This window comes from Ipomoea triloba, chromosome 1 (genome assembly GCF_003576645.1).
Source record: "Ipomoea triloba cultivar NCNSP0323 chromosome 1, ASM357664v1".
NCBI lineage: Eukaryota > Viridiplantae > Streptophyta > Magnoliopsida > Solanales > Convolvulaceae > Ipomoea > Ipomoea triloba.
The window spans coordinates 35,244,940-35,271,178 of NC_044916.1; the positions used below are offsets into that span (position 1 = coordinate 35,244,940).

The 26,239-nt window shown below is 35.7% G+C and overlaps 4 protein-coding genes and 1 long non-coding RNA gene across 6 annotated transcripts; 1 reads left to right on the forward strand and 4 right to left on the reverse strand.

Moving 5' to 3' along the window:
* Window positions 1-336: 336 nt before the first annotated feature.
* On the reverse strand, window positions 337-2,452 carry LOC116013089 (7-deoxyloganetin glucosyltransferase-like). The gene is made up of 2 exons (XM_031252749.1): window positions 2,355-2,452; window positions 337-1,691 (listed from the first exon to the last, which is right to left on the reverse strand). The coding sequence occupies exons 1-2, from the start codon at window positions 2,450-2,452 to the stop codon at window positions 707-709; spliced, it is 1,083 nt and encodes a 360-aa protein (XP_031108609.1). The 3' UTR covers window positions 337-706.
* Window positions 2,237-4,587, reverse strand: LOC116000077 (7-deoxyloganetin glucosyltransferase-like). The gene is made up of 2 exons (XM_031240098.1): window positions 3,988-4,587; window positions 2,237-3,562 (listed from the first exon to the last, which is right to left on the reverse strand). The coding sequence occupies exons 1-2, from the start codon at window positions 4,484-4,486 to the stop codon at window positions 2,607-2,609; spliced, it is 1,455 nt and encodes a 484-aa protein (XP_031095958.1). The 5' UTR covers window positions 4,487-4,587; the 3' UTR covers window positions 2,237-2,606.
* A 1,601-nt stretch (window positions 4,588-6,188) lies between these two features.
* LOC116033137 (7-deoxyloganetin glucosyltransferase-like) lies at window positions 6,189-9,145 on the reverse strand. Its single transcript, XM_031275897.1, has 2 exons — window positions 8,603-9,145; window positions 6,189-7,519 (listed from the first exon to the last, which is right to left on the reverse strand). The coding sequence occupies exons 1-2, from the start codon at window positions 9,099-9,101 to the stop codon at window positions 6,564-6,566; spliced, it is 1,455 nt and encodes a 484-aa protein (XP_031131757.1). The 5' UTR covers window positions 9,102-9,145; the 3' UTR covers window positions 6,189-6,563.
* A 1,326-nt stretch (window positions 9,146-10,471) lies between these two features.
* Window positions 10,472-12,822, forward strand: LOC116014893. Of its 2 annotated transcripts, XR_004097505.1 has the most exons (5): window positions 10,473-10,672; window positions 11,249-11,333; window positions 11,465-11,598; window positions 11,725-12,496; window positions 12,582-12,822. It is a non-coding gene; the product is annotated as an uncharacterized LOC116014893 (long non-coding RNA). The 2 variants fall into 2 exon arrangements; XR_004097503.1 differs by having other exon boundaries at window positions 10,472-10,672; window positions 11,725-12,805.
* A 5,078-nt stretch (window positions 12,823-17,900) lies between these two features.
* Window positions 17,901-22,577, reverse strand: LOC115996490 (RNA-binding protein 24-A). Its single transcript, XM_031235776.1, has 6 exons — window positions 22,017-22,577; window positions 21,786-21,909; window positions 21,504-21,642; window positions 20,019-20,055; window positions 19,583-19,904; window positions 17,901-18,389 (listed from the first exon to the last, which is right to left on the reverse strand). The coding sequence occupies exons 1-6, from the start codon at window positions 22,197-22,199 to the stop codon at window positions 18,310-18,312; spliced, it is 885 nt and encodes a 294-aa protein (XP_031091636.1). The 5' UTR covers window positions 22,200-22,577; the 3' UTR covers window positions 17,901-18,309.
* Window positions 22,578-26,239: the final 3,662 nt, after the last annotated feature.

A 26,239-nucleotide genomic window follows, 5' to 3' on the forward strand; every position in this document is an offset into this window, starting at 1 on the left:
GGAGATGAAGGTTTCTCCTAGCCATGGAGACGAAGGACCTCGTCTCTGGCCGGCAGTTTTATTTTTTTTAATTATTTTATTTAAATTTAAATTTTAATTAATTATTTTATTTAAAATTATTTTAAAATATCATTTTAAAATGGGTAACCGGCACATCAGGTAAAACAGGTCATTTTGGATGAAATTGCATGAATTCGTATAGTTCAGAGATTCAATTGTATTGTTTTTTTAGTTCGATGGCCTAATTGCATTTTTGCGTGTAGTTCAGTGGCCAATTTGACCCTTATTCCTAGATCAATTATTGAATCAGATTTCTTGGGAAATGGATATGTCCCATTTGACAGTAACACAGAGCTCTGTTATTAACCATTCTGTTGAATACAAATATTAGCGAGTAAAGTATTATAGCATACAATGTGTGATTATTGAGAGGAATTTGATTCCATTAATCTACGCATTTGCTGCCATGTAATTCAATCCAGAAGAAAACAGAAAAGACTCGGGAAGAAGACGAAGGAAAAGCCAATACAAGTTCTGATACACCTCTGCCATCATGCATACAGAGAAAGGTGATAAGGTGTCATGCATGCAGAACGTGGACTTGGTAGAGACAGGCAAAGGAGAAGGCCTAAATTGCCGAGCTATCTTGCTGATTTTGATCCTACTTTTAAACAGTGAATAGATCATAATATAAATTTTTGAGACATTATTTTGATGTTGGAGGTATGAGCACGTTGTTCACGATTTCCTCAAAATTAAGGTAAGATGGCCCGGCAGGAGATGCCACCACTGCTTCAGCTAATTTCTTCAGCTTCATCACCTTCTCTTTCATCTCCTTCCCCTTTTCTCCGCCCATCATCTCTCTCACCAGATCCCCAATCACATTCCTATCCCCATTGGAATCAATTTCCATTCCAACCCCCAACTCCGTGCAACAATACCAGCAATTAGTCGGCTGCTCTGAGAAGAAAGGCCAGCATAACATAGGCACACCCGCAGAAATACTCTCCAGGGTCGAGTTCCACCCACAGTGCGTTAAAAAACACCCAACTGATGGGTGGTTCAACACTTGTTCTTGTGGGCACCAACTCGCCAATAAGCCCCTTTCTCTGGTCTCAGTTAGAAACTCCGGCGGCAAAATGGCCGATTCTCCCTTCACTAAATCAGGTCTGATTATCCACAGAAACGTAAATTTGCTATTTGCAAGCCCCCAAGCAAATTCGAGTAGCTGCTCAGGGGTCATAACTGTTACGCTTCCATAGTTCACATACACAACTGAACCGGCTTCTTTCGTGTCCAACCATTCCAGGCAATACGGATCTTCTTTCCACAGATTGCATCCAATGGATTTCAAATCATCCCCCAGAGGAAATTGATTGCGGAGAAGATGAAGAGGGCCAATTGTGTAAATTCCTGGAAACTTTGACCGAAGTGCATTTATAGCTTCAGGCTCTAGCTCGTCAAATGTGTTCAAAATAATAGCCGATGCCTTGGGAATTGCCTCAACTTCTCGAATTGCAAATTGGGATATGACATAATTTGGGTCATCATCCTGGCCCGAGTTCCATATGAAACTTGGTAAATATTTTGCCGGGATACCTTTCAAACCCGGAATCCAATCTATAATCGTATCCAAGTACCCATTTGTTAGGTAATTTGGCTCTGCAAAGAAGATAAATTGTGCAAATTCCCTAAAATTTTAAAAATTATTTTCATCGTAGTATAATAATAAAAATAAAAATAATAATATAATTTTCTATANCTTCGTCTCCGGCTCCGGCCATGGAGACGACGACCTTCGTCTCCATAGCCAAGAGACAAAGGTTCTCCTGGCCATGGAGACGAAGGTCGGCTTCGTCTCCGGCCAAAGAGACGAAGAGACGATTCGTCTCCATGGCCAGGAGATGAAGGTTTCTCCTAGCCATGGAGACGAAGGACCTCGTCTCTGGCCGGCAGTTTTATTTTTTTTAATTATTTTATTTAAATTTAAATTTTAATTAATTATTTTATTTAAAATTATTTTAAAATATCATTTTAAAATGGGTAACCGGCACATCAGGTAAAACAGGTCATTTTGGATGAAATTGCATGAATTCGTATAGTTCAGAGATTCAATTGTATTGTTTTTTTAGTTCGATGGCCTAATTGCATTTTTGCGTGTAGTTCAGTGGCCAATTTGACCCTTATTCCTAGATCAATTATTGAATCAGATTTCTTGGGAAATGGATATGTCCCATTTGACAGTAACACAGAGCTCTGTTATTAACCATTCTGTTGAATACAAATATTAGCGAGTAAAGTATTATAGCATACAATGTGTGATTATTGAGAGGAATTTGATTCCATTAATCTACGCATTTGCTGCCATGTAATTCAATCCAGAAGAAAACAGAAAAGACTCGGGAAGAAGACGAAGGAAAAGCCAATACAAGTTCTGATACACCTCTGCCATCATGCATACAGAGAAAGGTGATAAGGTGTCATGCATGCAGAACGTGGACTTGGTAGAGACAGGCAAAGGAGAAGGCCTAAATTGCCGAGCTATCTTGCTGATTTTGATCCTACTTTTAAACAGTGAATAGATCATAATATAAATTTTTGAGACATTATTTTGATGTTGGAGGTATGAGCACGTTGTTCACGATTTCCTCAAAATTAAGGTAAGATGGCCCGGCAGGAGATGCCACCACTGCTTCAGCTAATTTCTTCAGCTTCATCACCTTCTCTTTCATCTCCTTCCCCTTTTCTCCGCCCATCATCTCTCTCACCAGATCCCCAATCACATTCCTATCCCCATTGGAATCAATTTCCATTCCAACCCCCAACTCCGTGCAACAATACCAGCAATTAGTCGGCTGCTCTGAGAAGAAAGGCCAGCATAACATAGGCACACCCGCAGAAATACTCTCCAGGGTCGAGTTCCACCCACAGTGCGTTAAAAAACACCCAACTGATGGGTGGTTCAACACTTGTTCTTGTGGGCACCAACTCGCCAATAAGCCCCTTTCTCTGGTCTCAGTTAGAAACTCCGGCGGCAAAATGGCCGATTCTCCCTTCACTAAATCAGGTCTGATTATCCACAGAAACGTAAATTTGCTATTTGCAAGCCCCCAAGCAAATTCGAGTAGCTGCTCAGGGGTCATAACTGTTACGCTTCCATAGTTCACATACACAACTGAACCGGCTTCTTTCGTGTCCAACCATTCCAGGCAATACGGATCTTCTTTCCACAGATTGCATCCAATGGATTTCAAATCATCCCCCAGAGGAAATTGATTGCGGAGAAGATGAAGAGGGCCAATTGTGTAAATTCCTGGAAACTTTGACCGAAGTGCATTTATAGCTTCAGGCTCTAGCTCGTCAAATGTGTTCAAAATAATAGCCGATGCCTTGGGAATTGCCTCAACTTCTCGAATTGCAAATTGGGATATGACATAATTTGGGTCATCATCCTGGCCCGAGTTCCATATGAAACTTGGTAAATATTTTGCCGGGATACCTTTCAAACCCGGAATCCAATCTATAATCGTATCCAAGTACCCATTTGTTAGGTAATTTGGCTCTGCAAAGAAGATAAATTGTGCAAATTCCCTAAAATTTTAAAAATTATTTTCATCGTAGTATAATAATAAAAATAAAAATAATAATATAATTTTCTATATTAGACATTTATTTTTGTGCATAGCGCATAAAAAAAAACTAATATTTAATATAAGATTCTTTGATTTACGGCCATACCAGAAAGACAGGACCGAAAAGGTCAGTAAATTTAAAATCTCATAATTACCCAGCCAGCAATCCGATCACTAACTTGAATAGATTGTATCATCTCATTTAATATAATAGTCAACAACATTAAGCAAAAAGCATATAGCTATGCATAATTGAATAACGTACGTAAAGTCACCAAAATAAAGTTCGCGTGAACCAATAAAATTAAAAAAAAAATGAGAAAACCAATAAAATTAAATTAAACATGCTTTATACCCTTAATTGGGGTCAAATTCTTTTCAGCAAGTTGACGGTAGTGGACGTAGCCATCTAAACCACAAGTGCTGCAAGTCCAAAAGAACACATTGGGAATGCACAGTTCGTCCGCCACCTTGTGAGTGAAGCTCATGCTGCCGTCGGAAACTATGCAAGTCACCGGAGGGGATTCGGACGATGGATCGTCATTCAACCTTTTAACCAGCTCCCTAAAGGGGTCCAAACAGTAGTTGGTAGAGGAGACAGTAAGGAAGGCGACGTCTTGGGTGGCGTCGGGATTGGACGGCGATAAGCCGTCGGGGATGGCCTCGAATTTGAAGGACGGAAGACCTTCCATGGCTTTGGAGCCTCTGGACCTGAGAAGACGGTCGTGATTAAACTCGTTGTTGACGAAGGTTATGTGAAAGCCTTTGTGGTGAAGCAGTTTGGCTAGTTGCAGCATAGGGTTGATATGGCCCTGTGCCGGAAAAGGAATGCATACTGCATGAGGGCGTGCCATTATTGGACCAAGACACAAATTAAAGGCCTGACGGACCAAGTTTTTTTATTAATAGACAGAGAAATGTTAGCCTTATTAGATTTCTTTTTTTTTTTTTATTCGACTTTAGAATTTTCAAGATTTGATTAGTACCACAAGATGTGGTAGTTTAAAATATCCATAGATATGTTTGAAATGGTTGGTTGGTTAATGTGCGTCCAAGAAGAGCATGTTTCTGGAAACGTCTATAGATTGCCCTTGAGTGCACGACGAATCATATGGGCCGATCAGCACAGAAATATCCTCATCGTAGCCGTAGCCCACTCACAATTGGTTATCACTTATCAGTTTGTTTGTTTCATTATCTCAATGCATGCGTAAGAAATATTATTATGGAAAACTAATTTGACAACCACAAAATTGACAGAGTAGTTGAGTTAATTGAATTGTTAAAATTACACAATTTTAAAATTTCAAATTATACTAAGCAAAGTAGCTTCGTAACAAGCATTTTATCTTAATTAATATCATACTTTTACATATAAATATTATAATATCTATTATAACTTATGATTAACAGTTTATTTATTTTAAATTGCTGTATTAAATTTTTTGTAATAAATACTAGGATGAATCTATCATAAAGTAGCAACCAACCATCATATATTAAACTTATCTCACGTATTAAAATTTGTAAGAGAGTTTCACACAATTATGATTCTAAAATATAAAATTGTATTAATAATTAAAAGATAAAACAACAAAAGTTAGAGTTCCGAGAAGTTCGGATGGCGACAAGAATAGGATGAGGGAATTTGTTTTTTTGATTTGTGAGGCACCCACCTAGTCACATGCACGTGCTAAGGAAAATAATAAAAAGGAAAATGTTGTTCTATTTCTCGGCTATGCCAAACGTCCACCGGCCTTCACCTTCCTCGGTCTTCCTTCTCTCTCTCGTCGGCAGCTTCCTCCGCCACCGCCATACGTACAGAAGCTTCGTCAGGTGACTGCATTTTTTTTTGGTATTATGTTGTTGGTGAGCTTATAATAACAGAGTAATAATGATGAAGATGAGGATTAGGATGGTAATGAATTGTTAGCGGAATGATGACGAGGTGATTTTTTTGAAAAAAGATGATTATGATCATGATGTTCTGTACTTCTGTTTTGATGTTGAAACTAATGATGAGGCTTGATTATTATAATAATATAGTGATAATGGTATGATGATGAGGATGACAATGCCTACGACATGGTGAGATGCTGTTGATCAAATGGTACTGGATTGAAATGATAAGAAGATCATTTCGGCCATGTGCTATTATAATAATAAAAATAGTAAATTATATTAAGATTTAATTGATTCACACATTTCTATCACGGTGATTAGGATGATAGCTAGTTTAAGTGTTGATAAGATTTTGGACTTGGAGAGTAAGATTTATGACCATTTAAAATTATTTTACTAAGTGCTTATGTGCATAATATTGTTATGGATGGTGTTATGTTTTGGATTATATTTATAGGGGAATACACAAATGATTAGATTGGTGGGGTGTTTAAGGTGTTACTGATTGGTTTCTTGTTTCCATTATTTGAGTATGATGTGTAAGTTTCAATCACGGCTCCAAATGCATTGAGATGTAAATTATTGTGTTAACCTTCGAGGGCGACACCATTATTGTTAATCTGCACGGATAGCAACAAATTCGCATCTTAGTAGTTATATCATGGCACAACATTTATTATATTTTCTCATTATCAGCCTTATTTCACTAATACAGAAAAGATGATGAAAAATAATCTACTGCTCATATGAGTACCAACTAATTTAAGTAATAATTTTGAAAATAACTAACAAACAAACAACAACTCTTAATCTACACATCTGCTGCCATGTAGCTCAATCCAGAAGAACACATAAAAGAATCCGGAAGAAGACAGAAGTAAAAACCAATAGAAGTTCACTAAACACCTGTTGTCAACTTCTTTTTGGCTAACCAACATATTTCAACTAGATCCTCTTTTTTCTTCTTATTAACTCCCCGGGATATAACACATTAACAGACCAGAGACCATAATAAAAACTTCTAAGAAATTATTTTGATGTTGGAGGTATGAGCACATTGTTGACGATTTCCTCAAAATTAAGGTAAGATGGCCCTGTAGGAGATGCCACCACTGCTTCCGCTAATTTCTTCAGCTTCATCGCCTTCTCCTTCAGCTCCTTCCCCTTTTCTCCGCCCATCATCTCTCTCACCAAATCCCCAATCACATTCCTATCCCCATTGGAATCAATTTCCATTCCAACCCCCAACTCCGTGCAAGAATACCAGCAATTAGTCTGCTGCTCTGCGAAGAAAGGCCAACATAACATAGGCACACCCGCAGAAATACTTTCCAGAGTCGAGTTCCACCCACAATGCGTCAAAAAACATCCAACAGATGGGTGGTTCAACACTTGTTCCTGTGGGCACCAACTCGCCAATAATCCCCTTTCTCCCGTCTCGGTTAGAAACTCCGGCGGCAAGATTGCCGATTCTCCCTTCACTAAATCAGGTCTAATTATCCACAGGAACGTGAATTTGCTATTTGCAAGCCCCCAAGCAAATTCAAGAAGCTGCTCAGGGGTCATAACTGTGACACTTCCATAGTTCACATACACAACTGAACCGGCTTCTTTCGTGTCCAACCATTCTAGACAGTAAGGATCTTCCTTCCATAGATTGTATCCAATGGATTTCAAATCATCCCCCAGAGGAAATTGATTGCGGAGAAGATGAAGAGGGCCAATTGTGTAAATTCCTGGAAACTTAGACCGAATTGCGTTTATAGCGTCAGGCTCTAGCTCGTCGAATGTGTTCAAAATTATAGCCGATGCCTTGGGAATTGCTTCAACTTCTCGAATTGCAAATTGGAATATGACATAATTTGGGTCATCATCCTGGCCCGAGTTCCATATGAAACTTGGTATATATTTTGCCGGGATACTTTTCAAACCCGGAATCCAATCAATTACATTATCCAAGTACCCATTTGTTAGGGAATTCGGCCCTGCAAAGAAGATAAAAGTGTGTAAATTCTCTAAATTTTTAAAAATTATTTCCATTGTATAATATAATAGAAATATCTATCAAAAAACTTATAATAGTGAATCCAATATCCATGATTTATGTTTTTATTTCTATGTTTATCGAGTTGTACATTATGCTACAAATATTGTATTTTTTTTAAAGGCATTGTGTTATTATTTTTAGTAAACAAAATTATCACTACGCTATTAAATTTTTATTAAAATATATTAAATGCTACCTTTAAAAAAAGAATTATATACTATTAATTTTAGAATTAAAAAAAAATTGCTATAACTATGACTTTAATATTGAGTACTAATATTTGAAATTTATTTTTAATGCATAGCAAGTAAAAAAAATTAGTACTTAATTGAAGATACTTTGATTTATTGGGAAAGCCATGAGACTCGTTACTTTAGCTACCAAAAGACCATAATGAGGTAAATCAACTTAGGTCATCTATAACTAATAGACTCAAACCAAAAATGCTAATAAAAGAGGTTACGTTTGTTATGCAAAAGTAGACCCGGGTCCAAAACGACACTGTTTGAATTTTTTATTTATTTTTTTTTTTTGTCATGGACCCGGGTCCACCTTCCTTCACGTTAACTTGTCGTTTGTCTTCAGAATTCATTCTTCTATATATTCATAGTTTTTTAACTCTATATTCACAATTTTAGATCTCAATATACAAAATTACATAGCTCAATATTCACAAATTTTGAAGTGTATATTCACAACTACATAACTCTATATTTACAATTAAAGAATTCTACATTAACAGTACAATTACAGAACTCTATATTTAATAGTATAACACAATTTTTGAATCTATATTCATGATTTTTGAACTCTATATTCATAATTTTTGAATTATATATTCACAAAATAAAATATCATTAGCCGAGCCACTGAGAAAACAATACTACTATCTACACTGTTATTTCAGAGGCACATTTTACAAGGTGGACCCAAGTCTATATCATAATTTGGCACGCAGGAGGTTACTATAAGACAACTGATAAAGTTCGCATGAACCAAAAAAATTAAACATGCTTTATACCGTTAATTGGGGTCATATTCTTTTCAGCAAGTTGACGGTAGTGGACGTAGCCATCCAAACCACAAGCGCTGCAAGTCCAAAAGAACACGACGGGAATGCACAGTTCGTCCGCCACTTTGTGAGTGAAGCTCATGATGCCGTCGGAAACTATGCAAGTCACCGGAGGGGATTCGGACGAGGGGTTGTCATTCAACCTTTTAACCAGCTCCCTAAAGGGGTCCAAACAGTAGTTGGTGGAGGAGACAGTAAGGGAGGCGACGTCTTGGGTAGCGTCGGGATTGGACGGCGGTAAGCCGTCGGGGATGGCCTCGAATCTGAAGGACGGAAGACCTTCCATGGCTTTGGAGCCTCTGGACCTGAGAAGGCGGTTGTGATTAAACTCGTTGTTGACGAAGGTTATGTGAAAGCCTTTGTGGTGAAGCAACTTGGCTAGTTCCAGCATAGGCTTGATATGGCCTTGTGCCGGAAAAGGAATGCAAACTGCATGAGGGCGTGACATTATTGGATGATGCAATTTTTGTTGCAAGACACAAATTAAAGGCCTGACGGACCAAGCTTTTTATAGACAGAGAAAGGTTAGCCACTTAGCCTTAAAGATTAATTATTATATGTTCACATGAACAACTCAACTAGTCATAGTGGTCAAGTTTGAGAGAAGAGAAAATTAATAATTGTAACAGATTTATTTTTATTTTTTGTTTTGGTGATGAGACCTGCATAAATTATATCTTTTAATTTTAGCCATTAAATTACATTTTTGATATAAGTAAAAAGTTAAAAAAATTTCAAGATTCGGTGAGTAATAAGATAAGGAGATGTGATGTTTAAAATTTCCATAGATGATTTAAATGGTTGGTTGATTGACTTGATTCATGTGCGTCCAAGAAGAGCATGCTGTTAGAAACGTCTAGTATAGTGATTGCCCTTGGCACCCGACGAATCATGGACCGATCAGCACAGAAAATATCCGATCCTCATCGTAGCCGACTCACAATTAGTTGTCACTTGTCTGTTTGTTTGTTTCATTTCAATTCTCAATGCATGCCAAAGAAATATTATTATGAAAAACTAAATTGACAACGACAAGATTGACGAAGTAATCTGAGTTAATTAAATTGTTAAATTCACAAAATTTTAAGACTTTAAATTTGACTGAGCTGGAGTAGCTTAGTAACATTATTTTATCCTAAATACACTATCACAATTTTGCATATAACATTTATTATAACTTGCAAATTAATAACATTTTATTTGTTTTAAATTGCTGGTATTAAATCCTTTGTAATAAATATTATAATGATTCTATAATGAGCAAATTTAATTTATCTCACGAATTAAAATTTATAAGAAAATTTCACACAAATACAAGTCTAAAATGTAATCTACCTATACTTATATTTGGCACTTGCAAATTACCCCTCAAAAATGACACCAATACTGTCCATTGATCTTAAATCTTATGGCTGAAATATTTTTATTAAACATTTATCTTTATTTTTTTTTATCATTTGACCTCACCTTTTAAACAAATTGCGAATTTGCCATATAACTCCACACGAGTGCTTCTCAGTTCTCACTNTACTGTCCATTGATCTTAAATCTTATGGCTGAAATATTTTTATTAAACATTTATCTTTATTTTTTTTTATCATTTGACCTCACCTTTTAAACAAATTGCGAATTTGCCATATAACTCCACACGAGTGCTTCTCAGTTCTCACTAATCCACACGAGTGCGTCTGACATTATTAATGTAGATTATTTTTAAAAAAAATGTAGATTAAAATATAATGAAACACAAGGTAGTGGAATAAAAAGGGAATATGGTTGCCAGCAATCCATTTTGTCAGCAAGTGAAAAAGGAAACCAACTTCAATTTTTTTACCCATGTTATTCGGAAGAAAAGTTGGAATTATTATCATTATTCCCATTCATTGTCGGCAGCAAGTAGAAGAAAAGAAAACCAATTTTCTTCTTTTCTCTCTTCATTCGGCAGTTCGGCACCAAGAAGGAAGAGAGCATTCTTCTTCTTCATCTTTGCACGCAGATTATTTTTGCCTTGCTTTTGCCGTGAGTTTGCTGAGCTTTCTCATGTTTTCGGTTGTTTCTGATCTCAATTCGTTCTCTTTACTTGAATTAAAAATGGGTTTTCATTTGTTTTCCTTAAATTTGTCCTTATTTTATCAAATCGGAATCTCTGGATTTGTTGTTTATTGTTTGCTTCTAATGCATTTTGTTGTTTGTGGTTGGTGTAGAGAGGAAAGACAAGGTCGTTTTGGTTAGAAAGAAAATTTAGCTGTGATCTGAGCAGTAATGAGAAAAGAACACAACCGTTAATTGCTAATGCAGTAGCAGTGTTTTTTTTAGTAAACCAAGGTGGTCTGTGGTTATGCATGATTACATAATCTGGATTTTGTGTGTTTAGTTTATATATATACTTGCAATTCACGAAATCTCATTTGATTCAATTTTTTGGTAAAAAAAATTTGTCTAAAACTTGCAGGGGTCTACTCACTCTAACATGTATTTATTTGCCTGATGTTGTTTGTGTTTGTTTCACTCAGAGATCGATATAGTTTTTTTGCTGCCTTCTTCATTTGTAGAAGGTCATTATAGTGTTGTAAATATATTTATTTTCTGTGGCAGGTGGTTGAGATTGATGATTAAACCCGCGACCTCAAGCTGGGCACGCATGTCCGTTCATATTAAGGCCATTGTGTTTGGCCTTTAGGTGTTTTAAGTTCATATTAAGGCCATTGTGTTTGGCCTTTAGGTGTTTTAAGTGTTTAACTTTGCTTTTTCTCTCTATGAAATTATTTTCAGATTCTTGTGCAAAATTAATCCTTCATTTTTCAATGACAGAGATATTATTGCCGGAGATATCATTTTCACAAGACAATGTCACCTGCTTCACCCAGTCACACCGGCGGACTGGTCTGCTTCGTTTGGTAGCCTACAGCATAGATGAGGATGGTTTACCACATGAAAGTTATGGGGTAAAGTCCTAGCTTCTGCTCCTCATTTTTGAATCTTAATTCTTTTATTTGTAGCTGTGAATTTTATGGCTTTCTTGAATACATAGAGATTGACCAATTTGAATATGTCGGATTTTTTCGGTGAAGCCTTCTATTGAGTTGGCCAGTTTCGGCCTCCGGTTTCACCCAGCCTTTGCCGCCGTCCTGAGTTCGCGAGGATAGGCGACAGCTTGGAAGGGAGAACAACTTGAAAGTCAACAGTGGAAGGGAGATCAATTTGGAAGCCAACAGCTTAGAAGGGAGAACAGCTTGGAAGCCAACGGCGTAGAAGGGAGAACAACATGGATGCCAACAGCTTGGAAGGGACGTGAGTGTCAAAAAGCACAGTCAACAGCATTCATTCCCAAACTACAGTGCAATTTTGAAATATATTGTGTGATATGTTGAGCCAGCAAAAAAGGTTTTAAATTGTGGTCGTTGTCGGCGAGGAAGACGACAAAAGGGAAAAGGTTGTGAATTTAAGGGAGGAAAAGAGGGGAATAGTGTCAGATGGAGATGGAAAGAAAAAAAAAATTCATTCCATTACCCATAAAATATTCAATCCCATTGCCCCATAAAGTATTCAATCCCACTACCCCATAAAGTAGCTTTGTCTGAAGTAAGGTTTTTTTTTTTGAAAACTACTGAAGGTTAAAATGGAGGTCATTATGCTTTAAAAATTTCAGGTAATATTATTACATGAACTATGTATAGTATTTTTCTGGCCATATGCTTTGTTGGATTTTTTTTTTTACTATTTGGCTTTCTCTTGAATAATTTTATCAGTAGACCAACTGCTTTCCCATGTTTGAAGAATAATAATTGAGGTTGGCTGGTTTTTCGGGAGAAATTGGGTATGTTGCATTCCTTCTCCTTAAAGGTTACTGCTTCTTTTATACATTAGTGTGCTTGTGTCCCTCCTATTATTTACTGTCACTAAGCAATTTGTTGAAAGGATGATGCAGATGAGTAGATGACTAAGAATAAAATGGTTATGCATGTCTCACACTGGCGTGAGACTATGTATGTCACTACTTTGTATTTTCATATTGTATGAATTTTAAGAGTTTACGTGAACTTTGACTTGAAAGTAGAATAAAATGGTTATGCATGTCGCACACTGGCGTGAGACTATGTATGTCACTACTTTGTATTTTCATATTGTATGAATTTTAAGAGTTTAAGTGAACTTTGACTTGAAAGTAAGTTTAATGTTCACTAAAATTATTTATTTGTTTCAAAGTTATATGAATATTTATTATTAATATTCGCAAGATAATTATTCACCAAAATTTTATTATCCAAAATTAATAATTTCTTTTTAAGTGTTTATGTGTAAAATAATTTATAATGCCATAACAATATTTTAGTAGCTGTAAATATCTAATTTATGTGATATTTGGAATTTTAGTTATTGAAATGATTAGAATTTGAAGAGTTCACGTGAATTTTGGCTTCAAGGGTAAGTTTAATGTTCACTAAAAGTATTTATTTGTCCCAAAGTTATATGAATATTTATTCGTAATATTTGCAAGATTATTCTTCACGAACATTTTGTTACCCAAAATTAATAATTTGTAAGTGTTTGTGTAAAATAATTTAGGACTCTAAGTGGTGGGCCACAAGAAAATTTTTTTATTATGAGGACTCTAAATGGTGGCTTTTTCATCAAAATTGGAATGGATTAAAGACAATTTTTAGTGGGAGGAGTGCTAAAGAAGACGCCTTTTTGTGTGCTTCTGGTAGGAGACGTGAAGGCTTTGTCCTCTTTATTATGTGAATCTATGTACGAAGCTCTATCGTCTGGATTTTAAAAATTGGAGATTATGGACACCATGGCTGACTAGAATTGGTCCCCAGGGTTGACTATGTACGAAGCTCTATCTTTGATTAACACATTTATGGGTTGACTAATAGTTAGACTAAATTAAATAGCTTTTTGAGCTGTGTATACTGATTTTGCAATGTGTTTGTGGGCTGGAATTTACCAAGTATGCATTGGGCCTTAAGACTTAATCTTGGCTGTTCTCAGAAATATGCATTCTTTACTCTAGAAATTAATTTTTAAAAAATATATATGTAATAAATCAACTCACAAATATAAATATATAATGATGCCTCTAATATGAGCTCACATGAGTTTCTTTGAAGTGGTGCCAGGGTGAGTCTGTTAGGGAACCAATGTGTTTATGTATGTTTTATTTTATCATATAATAATTATTAAAATTATGGAGTATTATCGTTGGGCATTCGCGTGCCAGTGACTAGTTGCATTAATAATTAGAAGATACAAGAACAAAAGTTAGAGTTCCGAGAAGTTCGAATGGCGACAAGCCGACAAGAATAGGATAAGGGGAATTTGGTATTTTGATTTGTGAGGCACGCAGCCACGCACTTAGTTATATGCACGTGCTAAGGAAAATGCATGATAGAAAGGAAAATAAAATACTAAAGACCTTTGTACTCAAGTGGCGTGAACTCCGTGAAGTGACTCTTTTAAATAGGAGATTTTGGATTTGAGTTTTAATGTGGGTATACTACATGTAACATGGTCAATAAAACTCCAAAAAATACTATTTTTATTCTTAAATTATACTCCTAAATGATAAGATAGTAAAAGTGACGTGTAAAAATAAAGTAAATTATACCATGGACCAAGAGTCTATCTTGCATTGTAGACTCTAGTCCAAAAATAACCTTCAGATTCGATATATGTAGTTGACATATTATGTAGCTGCGATAGACCATTTTTGTACATAAACCTATAACAATTTTAAAAATAGAGAATATATGTAGGGATGACAATTTTAACCCGCCTCGGGAATATCCACCCGAATTCGACCCATATGAATCATTTTTTTTTGGATGATAGAGGGATGTGGGTTAGGGTAGGGTCTTAAAAATTAAACACGCAATGGGTCGAATTAGGCTCATATTTTATGTACAAAACCCGCATAGAACCCCCCCCCCCCNCCCCCCCCCACCACATATATACACACACAGACACACACACATATACATACATACATACATACATACATACACAAACTCACACACATAAATGTTTCTAGAACTTGTGTAATTTGACCAGTAACATGTTGGTTACCGATATGGTATATTTGACTTATTTAATAAAAATAACATGTTTTTAGGACTTAATTTTAAAAGTTTAGGTGTCTAATTAACTTTTGATGTAAAGTTTAGAGATCTATTTGATTATTTTCTCTTAATTTTATATTGCTAAGGGTCAAACTAATATAAACATTCAAAAGAAGGTCAGAAGAGTTAAAAACTAGTAAATTACATTTAGATGTGCCTTCTTTTGTTTTGAATTTTATTGAGTCTATTATATGTAGTATAGACACATTAAGGTTCAATCTCATACCTCCATATGGAAGAGTCACTATACTATCTGAGCACAAGGTGTTTTGGCTCACTTTCATACATTTAATGCTAATAATAATCAAATACTCCTTACCAAAAATTAGCTACAGATTTGGTAATTCTGATTAACCCTAAACAGAGTACAAGTGTACAACAGTCAAAGTTTAATGGGATTCTCGCGTTTTCATGTTTGGGTCCAAGACATGGACTCTAAAGCATCAATATTTAGGACAAGTATGGGCCAAGTTTATGAATTTGTCTAGGTTGCCCTCTTCGCGCGCTATGCCTCATTGCCCCTAGTGGGTCTTGGGTCATGGCCTAGCATAGTCTTCCTCGCCCATACCCAACAGAAACGATCTACTATATTCTATTATGTATTCATGTTATATTAGCAATAGTGCAAATATAATTGTTAGTACGGATTTAACTCACTGTTTTAGTAAGTAATATTTGAGATAATAATGTAAATATAATTACATTTTAATTTATAGTTCTCGGTATTAATTTTTTTAATATAGTATATTAATATACATTAGATGAGGACATGGGATCCGGGTCTATTTTATTGGAAAAGTCTTGGTCAAGCTTCTATCCATCTTTATTGATGGGTGTTGCCCAATAAGAATAATGGAAATCTATTGGGAAATTCTTGGCCAAGCGCGGTATCCACATTATTGATGGGTGTTGCCTAATAAGAATAATGGAAATCTATTTGATTTAAGGAAAGAATGAATATTGGAGCAAAATATTATAAGAAGCACTACTAGGGATATTAAACCCACAACCTCTCATTTAACAACACAAGTACCAACCCACTAAGCCAACTATCTCTTGTGTACTAAAGGACATGACACTCTACTTAGCCATGTGAAGATTGCTAGCATCGAGGTAGTGAGGGACACATGTATGGTCAAGAACGAAGACAAGTTAGTGTCGTACATTTGTTAAGCATCCATGAAGTCTTCAACAATATAAATAGGATGCTTTGTCTCCATTAAATCATCATTCCTAAGCTCACCAAACCTCTCAGGGTCCATTGGCTTGGGTCCTAACTCCCAAGTCCCCAGACCTACAATATTATTCTAACCCGGCCCTTTTAGGCTAATATTTAGGCGTTCTGTACTTCCATATCCGATTTATGATAGACCCTAGTCCGACAAAATTATCACCGGAATATGATAGACCCAAGCCCGATAAAAACCATCAATAACAACTACTCCGTATATATTATATTATACGTTCACCACTTCCATCCATGAAGTGTGTTACCATTTATGTGCGTGAAATCAAAACATTATAAAACGACTGAAACGTAAACCCACTGAACCCTGCAATTCTTCCCGTCAATATGTGTGCACTCTCTTTTCATGGCCAAGCACTTCCAGCATTCAAAGCGTATCTGGCGGCCGGCGATGTGTGAGCGGCGGCTCCGGAGGATGGTTTGTGTTGCAGTTCTTGCAGTGCAGTGGCAAGGAACTCCGACCATGGCTCGTAGGTACTTGCACCCCTTTACCCCACACATACATGCATGCATCAAAGCATAATGATTGCAACATATGCTTTAATTTTTGGCCAACGTACGTATTCAAAGAAAATATGAAACAACTAACGTAACAAACTAGGCTAATAGTAATCCTTAGCTTGCTGCGCTGCTGAGACCTTTTAGGCCTACCTGACATCAAGTCAACAACTCCGATATGATCAATTATTTGAAAAGGTTGCATGCATTGATGGAGGACTGGCCCTGTTCTGCAGTTAGTTGTCTGCTACCAAATCAAAAGGTTTCATATCTTTTTGAAGACTGAAACGAGAGGCATGCAACCACAATTGTTGATTTTTTTGTATGTATCACTAGGAAAGAGAAAAATAGGATGAAGGGGAAGGTTTCATATTTTTTGTTGTCAAGGAGAGAGGAAGGAGAAAAGGTGAATTTTTTTAAAAAATTTGGCGTTTTCAAAATATGCAGATTCACCCCAAATTTGCTTCAAACCACTTCAAGCTCACCCCTAAGGCATACATTTATATTCTCACCTCTATTCTTTCTCATCCAACTCACAAAAATTCACCAAAAAATTCCCCCAAAAAAATCACTTTTATGGTTACTCAGATACATTAGCTAACTTGTTGAGTACATTATATAATCAAACAAAATAAGAGAGGTAAATCGCACTAAGAAAATATGAACTTGACTGAGAAGATATTAATAGTGATCTTTTAGTACAAAAATCATGCACTATTCACTTAACCACCCTTTTATGACATATTTTAGTGAACGATAGTTATGATTTGCACTGCAAATCTGTAATGGCTCCAAACTATTTATAAATAACTAATAATATAGAGTAACTACACATATCATATTATTGAATAAAATGTCTGATAAAAACGAATAAATAATACTGTATGTGTAAATGAAATTTAATAAGATTTAATAAATGCTTACTTTGTCCATTTTACTTGTAGTATTCATTAATAATTGGTAAAATTAACTCTTTTCTCTTTATTTATTTATTTATTTTGATATTTTTAAATTTAATTTTTTGTGTAATAGTATTTTTAATATAATTTATAAATATATAAATTTTATATGTTAATACTTAATTTAATATTATAAAAAATTAAATTAAAATAATTTTCGTTAAGTCTCGTCAATCGAATTAACATATAAAATAAGACAGATGGAGTAATATTTTTTCTTACAGATAGCAACAACACAAAGCCCGACCCAAGGCCCACTAGTAGTGGCCTTGGCCGAACCCAGATCCAGCACCAAGCTCATTTCAGGTTTAAGGCACAGTAAAAACTCTCCACAAATATACGGAGTATAATTCTGTCATGTAAATAGCGTTTAATTAACAGTAACCCGAAAACAAGGAAATCTATAAGTACTCAGGGGAACAGTTAACAAGTTGTCATGAATCTTTTATTGAGGAAATGATAAATTTCCCTGTTATAATTCATAATACATTAATCAAAGAGGTTTAGTGATTAAATTTAAGAAAAAAAATAAATGAACCAAGAATTTTCTTCTCAAAAATTAAAGAAGGAAAAAAAAGAAGAAGAAGAATTGGGGATGGCATTCCTGGTGCAATATGATCGGAGTTGAAGTAGAGAAACCTGCAGATATTGGTGCAATAATGCGTAGAGATGAGAAAGATGACTGAATTTTGTTAAGGATTGTACAGTTGGAAAATTCATGAATTAATTTAATCTGTCGTCGTCATCGCCGGTACGGTGGGTGGTTGGTTTTTATGAGCTAGCTCCATTTCTTCTTCTTCTCCGTTTCCGGTCCGGTGGTGTCTGGGTTTTTTAATAGGTTTTTGGGCTCTCCGAGGTAACAGCCCCAACTTCGGTGGTTTCAGTTGAGGTTTGCTGTGGAGTCTGTGGCTCTGCACCCACCAATTAGTCCACATTAGAACAACAACACATTAATTTGTACGAAAATCAGTCAATTCATACATGTGTACGTCCTCGTCTCTACAGCTCTACTTCATTTGTTTATATATATGCATTTAACCTGAGTGAAATGTGGACCATTTTCAGCAGGGTTTACCACACAATAAATTTTTATGGTGTTCTGCTGTAATCAGGGTAAAACTTGTTGAATTTCTCGAGAATCGAGATACTACTATACAAGATGTGCTGGCTCCCATTATGTCTACCCTCAGTCCCTCACAAAATTTTGAGACAAGATAGTCAAAGGTAGTCAGAGTCTTATTTAATAATCACAAGATTTTAAATTTGACTTTAAATGTGATGGCTTATTAACCTTTTTTATTTAAGTTAATCAACCGTACAATCTATATTATGCACAACTTAATCTGGTTTACTATCCTTTGTCAGGCTAAGGTCACAAGACGGGCATCTAGTGTTGAACATCAGCATTGCATGGTAGAATGAAAATTACACTCGAATGTTGAAAATCTTTTCTTTCTACTCTTAAAAAATAAGACAAATCACAAGATGTTTTTTAACAGTTTTCATATTTTCCGAAAGAAGAATGGACTCTACACTGGGTTTAAGTCAGCTGAGAAAAGTTGTACGTACAAATCGAGGGTGAGGAGAGGAAAAGCACTTGAGTAACAGAAAATTCAGAGGAATCTATTACCGGACTATAGATACAAAGCTTCACATGACATGCCAGTTAATTATACATATATATTACTGTTTTTTTACACCTGTACACACATATATATATATGTATGCCTCCCTGGCATATGATTTTCATTTGACCCATCATGGGTCACAACATCAAACTGGCCAGCTCATGTCACATGGTTAGCCCTCCCCTCCTGGCCCCCCACCACCCAATCCCCTTGTCTATTTACCCATCATAACACTCATTTCAATAATCCCTTTCGTTTTAACTAAAAATTTAATCTCATAATAAAACTTGTTATGAAAAGACTGTGAAGTGTTAAGTCCAGCAATTAGTAACTATAAATTGTTAGATAGAGACAAGTGAAGAGTGAAATTCAGCACCGTGTCTCTCGAAAATGCGACTATATAAAAAAAAAATGCGTTTTCGGTCTATGAGCTATAACTTTTGACTATACAGAAAATATTATGAGAGAAGACATACCAGAGGAGGAAGCTGGGAAAGGATGCCTAGGGGCAGGGTGGAGCAAAGGTGGGAGAGGAGAGGGAGGATAGGCGGTAGGGGAGAAGGAAGCTGCGGCGGCGGCCACGGCGGCGGCATCCATCTGAGGAGTAGGGTAGTAAAGGTAAGACGGTCCCCCATGGAAACGTTGGGGCGTTGCAGAAAATGTTCCCCTAGATGCCGGCAAGGAATATCCATAACCATATGGAGACCCCATGCCTGATGATGAACTTCCATACACATGGTGATGAGGGTAATACTGTGCCGCTGCTGCTGCTTGCTGAAACTGTGGATTATAAATACCCTGTACGTACAATATTAATTACCGCCCTTACCTTAATAATTAACAAAAAACTTACCGCGGAGTAATTACTAAAATCTATCCTAGTAAATGCATGCACATATTGCTAGTACTCACTTGATGGTAAGCATAATCTGGTGGGTAGGCAGCGTACCTGCACAAAAAAGTAAATGTTCAATAACACTGTTAAACATCACATGCAAATTAACTTGATATGAAGATGGAGAAAATATAAATTAAATTACATTTCCAAATAAAACTAGACATATAGTAGGTCCGTAAGTTATCCCTTTCATTTAACCAAATTTGATGCCCTAGATGTCAATATGCATCTAATCTAACAAAAAATTACATGTCTTTCTGCCGTGCAAATTTGTTCGTGTAATATAATCTTCAAGCAACATGTACAAAGTGAGATGGTCCATGCTTTTGTCCACCCTTTTTCAATGCAACAATGGGGGGGAAAGGGAATACTTTTATGAAAGAAAGAATGCGATAAGAAAATCCTATATATACTTCAAACCATATACATATATTATATTTATTGTAGTCTGTAGACCCCATATGACATAAGTTTGTACGCCATATATATATATAAACTTGCAAAAGAATTCAAGTTGGTGGTATAAGCTGACCATCATCATTATTTTTCATATTTACCAGTTACCATAAGTTGGATGGACCACTATATATGATTAATCAAATACAGATATACAAGTTCAATGATATAAGCTTTATTGGGAAAAAATCTACACTAAGTACAAGTAATGTTACTGATATCGATTATTCTAATTAAGGTAGGTTTTATTTTCTGTTTATTTTTTAATATTTCATGAACCACCCAATCCAATTATTGCTAGAAAACCAACACTAGAAGCAATGAATCATTGACAACGTTAATGTGAAACATATGATCATATGAATGTGGGAAGGGCTATTGGAAAACCAGTGTCCAAAACGACAGTTGTCAATGCTGTCGCACCCTACTATATACAGATAATGCATTTCCCTATTTTTTTTATAACCCAGTTCTGACTTCACCTAATTATATCCTGAACCCCATAAAACTTTGGCTAAGTCTAGGTTTTTATCTACATTTTCTATTGACTATATTGTTGTTCATATGATGATGTTCTACCATAATTAACACCGATTAGCCAGCTATAAATCATGTATTAATAATGTTAATTACCTTAAGATAATAATATAATAAGAAGAAATTAAAATTAAAGCCATTGCATGTTCTGTGCAACGTAACTGACAACTCATACCAATCAGCAATCTATTTATTATTGATCTGCCAATACCAACTGCATTCAATTATAAAATTTTTTTGACAATAATGTAAAAAAACGAATTTCTATATTTTCTTTTTTATGATCATAGGAAGACGACAAGGGGTGTGGATGTTTTTTTTCACATATCACCACTGGCAAACCTGCCATACATTTTTAACACATTGATCTTTGCCTTTCTGCAGTGTTATCACATGGACCATTTCTCATTTACTAGTGGCATCAACCCCGCAGTGAATATAATGAATGCAAATAATAATAATAATAATAATAATAATAATGTTAAAGAAGGTAAAATTAAACTTACCCATATGGTGGGTAAATCACAGGTGGTGGAGGTGGGGGTGGGGGTGGTAATGGCGCTGCCACTCCACTATAGGAAGAAGATGATGCTCCCTGTGGTGGCACCACATTTGCTTGGTATGGACTTCCTCCTTGTGCCCTACCTATATTATTACCAAAGTTATTTTAATTTTTAACCACTCAATTAATTTTATTTTTTTTTGTGGTTTAGGATAAGATGCAATGAATATAATATAATATATTATAATATAATAGGGATAAAGCATAATAATAATGTATGTAATACCTCGAGGGGGAGACGGTCGTGGCCGTCCGAGAGAAGCGATATTGCAATTGGCTCTTCTGCCGTCGATCACCGGATTAGGGTTGTCGCAAGCCCGCCGGGCGGACTCGGGATCGCGAAACGTTACCTGTTTTTTATTTGATAATAATAAGATTCAGCGGAGGAAACTAAAACCTCGTACCGATGATCGGACATATATATAAATATAAGGAAACAGAAAAGAAAGAGACATACGAATCCGTATCCTTTAGATTTGCCGGTGTTCTTGTCCGTGATGATAACGGCCTCGAGGATCTCCCCGAACTGCTCGAAATAACGGCGCATTACATCGGTGGGAGTCTCCCATGCGAGGCCTCCGACGAAGACCTTGGTGTAGGTGGTGTCGCCGAAGGGCGATCGGTAATGCTGGTAAGCCATGTACGAGGAGGAAAACCCCAAAACCTCGTCTGATCTAATTCATCAAAAGTGCAAAGAAAGCTGTTACGTTTCCGCCGGCCTCAATCTTGTGCAGAAAGGTAGTCGAGAAAAAAATAGACTACCATGCAACCCCTCTATCTCCTCGTATATATTAAACCAACTTCGATCAACTCTGCTGCGCTGATAGATGATGATCACTTGTATGTGTATATATCGATCTCTCCGAAACTCCAAAAAAAATGGTGGAAACAAAGGGTTAGGGAGATATTATAGGTAGCGAGCCCAGCGCAGCTATATGTTTTAGATAGAATTGATGAAAGAAAAGGAGGAGAGAGAGAGAGGGGGGAGGTTTGATTATCCGACAGCTGCAAACTCTAATTTGCTGTATTTCAGAAAGGAATTGAAGAGGATATCTGAGGTGGGTGGTGGGGGTTGGGGTAGGGGTAGGGGTAAGGGTGGGGTGGGGGTTTTGTATAACGAATGACAGCTGCGTGACTAAGAGCACTTGACTGTGTCCTGCCTGTCCCTGAGCATTAATATACCCTCCTCCCTCCCTCCCCCACCCCCCTCCCCCACCCCCCTCCCTACCCTCCAATCAATACTCTCCCCTAGTTGTCTTTGCGTTCTCTTCTTTCTGTGTTCTTTTGCCTTTTGGACCTCCTCAACACCTTACCATTATCCATCTACTAATCCCACTTTTCTTTCTTGGTTTATAATTATGTCTTACCCTCTGTTTTTTCCTGTGTATATACATTATATCACACCCCTACCCCATGACCAATCAGTATACGACTATACGTTACATTTTTTAATGCGATTTACATCTTTGTAATTTACAGGTTGGATACAGATACTCATAGTGGGGTTTAATGGGTTCAGATTTTCTTTGTTACTCAAAAGAATGAATATAAGCTGGAGACATTGTTGTTGTTGTAACATTAAATGTCTTTTATTATTGCATATAGTGTATTACTGTTTGTTATGGAATTTTAATTGACTTATACATTTTAGGACTCTGTGATATTGAAGGGTACTTAAATTGGATTGTTATTTGGTTGGAATTGGAGTTATTGTCTAAGTCCATATGGAGCTAACAAAGTTATTGACCAGTAACCAATAACGTACAGGGACTATCAAAATCAATTATGGTCCACCCTCCCTTTTAATTCTTTTTTTTTTCTACCAAATTTATGATTGCTAATACTTAAAATGTTTATATTGCCCTACCTTAATTAAAGGTTACATTAATTTAAAATTTTAATCAAGATTAGCCATACCTTACCTATATTACCATAATAATCACCCCACCATAATAGATAAATTTTCCAAACCCCACAAATTTTGTTTATGTTTATCCATTTACATATGGTTAATTGGTGACTGTAATATATATGTATTAGTTTATGCAAGTATATGTCAGGACCAAATGCTTATTTCAATGTTAAAAGTGGTAATTTTTTTCTACCAAATTTATGATTACTAACACACTCGGTACTTAAAATGTTTATATTGCCATACCTTAATTAAGAGTTACATTAATTTAAAATTTTAATCAAGATTAGCCATACCTTACCTATATTACCATAATAATTACCCCACCATAATAGATAAATTTTCCAAACACCACAAATTTTATTTATGTTTATCAATTTACATATTGTTAATTGGTGACTGTAATACGTATTATTTTATGCGAGTATATGTTAGGATCGAATGCTTATTTCAACATTAAATTAAAAGTAGTAAAAATATAATTTTTTCGTATATGTGAGGCAGGCTCGATTTACGTTTTCATTGGCCTAGAGAGCGAATTCATGAGATTCAGGATATAGTTTAACGAAGGTGGAAACTTGGATTATCAAAATATAATAAAGAATAGGAATTAAATATTATTTTTAGAATAATATTATTGTAAGCATCAAATTAAGAATCCTCCATAGCAATATTAGTTGTAGGCTTAAGGAGACTAATGAGGAGGAATAATGATACTGTCACGTGGACCCACGTTCCCAACTCATCCAATCATAAGAAGTTATAAGGCCAACCCTCAAAACAGCCAAAGCAGAACAAGTTGGTATAACAGTTAAGAACCCATAAACTAATTAGTTGCTAGTTGGAGAAACATATTATATATATATATATATATATATATATATAAAATATCCTAATCATATATGAGAATTATTCCCTAGGTGAGAACTAAATGAACGAGTTTATTTTCATAAATATTACAAATTTTTAAAATGAACGAAGTCATTTTTATAAATATTACAAAATTTTGTTTATTTTCAATCGTTGAATCTACTAGATCAAATGGTATGGATTTGTCAACCGGTTCTCACCCGATTATGGACATATATATATATATATATATATATATATATATATATATATATATATATATATGGGTAATACGCCAACCAGATTGTAATAATGAGATAACAAGAAAAACTTATTCAACCATATTCTTCTTTGGGCGGCTGTGATGAAATCAAATCAAGCTTTTTTGTCCAGCTTAAGCGCAAGGATCGCAGCAATTATAGTTATGTATAATTGTCATTGTAATATTGTTAGTTGTATAATTTTAATTAATTAAGCAATTACTGGTTAAAGCTGGAGGGATTGAAGTTGTAAAAGAACATTGGCAGTAGTCAAACCTGTCACAACTGTCAGGCTAATCTTGTTTTTATTGTAGTTAATGGAAGACCATTATGTTGTCCACATTCGATCTCCATGGCTCCATGACTGCACGCACGACCACGAACGCACCCACCCACACATATACATACATATGTGACTTCTTTTTTTTTTTTTTTGAAAACATACATGTGTGACTTAATTTGAACATTATTTATCTTTGTTGTTTAATTTGGAACCTCACTTTTGTCAACTTATCACTGTTTTACAGCATAATGTAATAACCATCTCGAGATCAAGAAATTATATTATTAAGGGAAAAGTTAGCAAACCTAGCTAGTACTTCAGGATCCCCGAACTACATGCATCAGGTAAAAATTTGATGAATCGAGTTTAATATATTGTTATTCATATGTGGCGCTGTTAAGAAAGTATAAGGAAATAAAATTGCGGGTAAGAAAGGTAGAAAGCATAGAGAAACATAAGTAGTGGGTTGGTGCCAGGCTTTGGGAGGAGGAGACAGCTAAAGGTTAGACCATTGTTTTATGAATGCACACATACAGTGGTGTATTAGCCCGTGAACTGGCAATCCCCTCCACGTGGGGTCTGCTCAGTCTTTGACACCTATGAGCTGGATTTCATCTACTTTTCCTTAATTTACAACCCCCCACCCACTACCATCACTCACCCCACCCCCTTCACTGCGTGCATATATATACACACACATAACCACCTACTTGCCTGGATACCTAGTTAAAACTCATAACCTGTCAACAATGTATAGAAATGATGATAATCGATCATAAATGAAAATGATATACAGACTCCAAGAAAATAGTGATTCATGTAACCTGATGAGCAATATAGTATATGCATCAAAATATTCAAATTATATTCATGATGACTCATCTCGATCATGCCATTTCTAAAAATGTAGTCAACATTCAACCTCAAACTCTTCCACTTTGAGGGTGTTAAGGGTTGAGAGCATGCACCCCCCTCCCCACTACCTATATTCAAGCTAGGTAGTTCATTCACAAACAACATCTGCTAAATTAAAGAATGAATTCTAAATCCTACAATAATGTTCAATTCACTCATGTCATTTTTTCACTCTTGAGTTACCTCTTATACATGTTTAACTAATAACGAAATAAAGTTACTCGATTAAGTGAAAGGGGTTCAATGTCAAGAGGTTAAGCATAAATTTTTTTTTTTATATATAGTATATGTGTATGAAGTTTTGTGTTTAGGTTGGAGCAAATAAAGTAAAGAAATATTGGTGGATATTATAGGGAGGGTATATATTCTTAAAAGGCACCCACATACGGATGGTGGTCATGCTTCATTATCATTTGACCTTTTTTCTTTTTTTAATAACTTTGGTATGGGGTAGGAAAGCC

Coding starts and splice junctions, on each gene's coding strand:
- LOC116013089 (XM_031252749.1), bottom strand. CDS start 2,452: ATGGCAGAGGTGTATCAGAACTTGTATTGGCTTTTCCTTCGTCTTCTT. Junction 1,692..2,354: donor AATTACATGGCAGCAAATGC/GTAGATTAATGG, acceptor TTAAAATTTTAG/GGAATTTGCACAATTTATCT.
- LOC116000077 (XM_031240098.1), bottom strand. CDS start 4,486: ATGGCACGCCCTCATGCAGTATGCATTCCTTTTCCGGCACAGGGCCAT. Junction 3,563..3,987: donor GAATTTGACCCCAATTAAGG/GTATAAAGCATG, acceptor TCTTCTTTGCAG/AGCCAAATTACCTAACAAAT.
- LOC116033137 (XM_031275897.1), bottom strand. CDS start 9,101: ATGTCACGCCCTCATGCAGTTTGCATTCCTTTTCCGGCACAAGGCCAT. Junction 7,520..8,602: donor GAATATGACCCCAATTAACG/GTATAAAGCATG, acceptor TCTTCTTTGCAG/GGCCGAATTCCCTAACAAAT.
- LOC115996490 (XM_031235776.1), bottom strand. CDS start 22,199: ATGGCTTACCAGCATTACCGATCGCCCTTCGGCGACACCACCTACACC. Junction 21,910..22,016: donor AATCTAAAGGATACGGATTC/GTATGTCTCTTT, acceptor AATAAAAAACAG/GTAACGTTTCGCGATCCCGA. Junction 21,643..21,785: donor ACGACCGTCTCCCCCTCGAG/GTATTACATACA, acceptor GTAATAATATAG/GTAGGGCACAAGGAGGAAGT.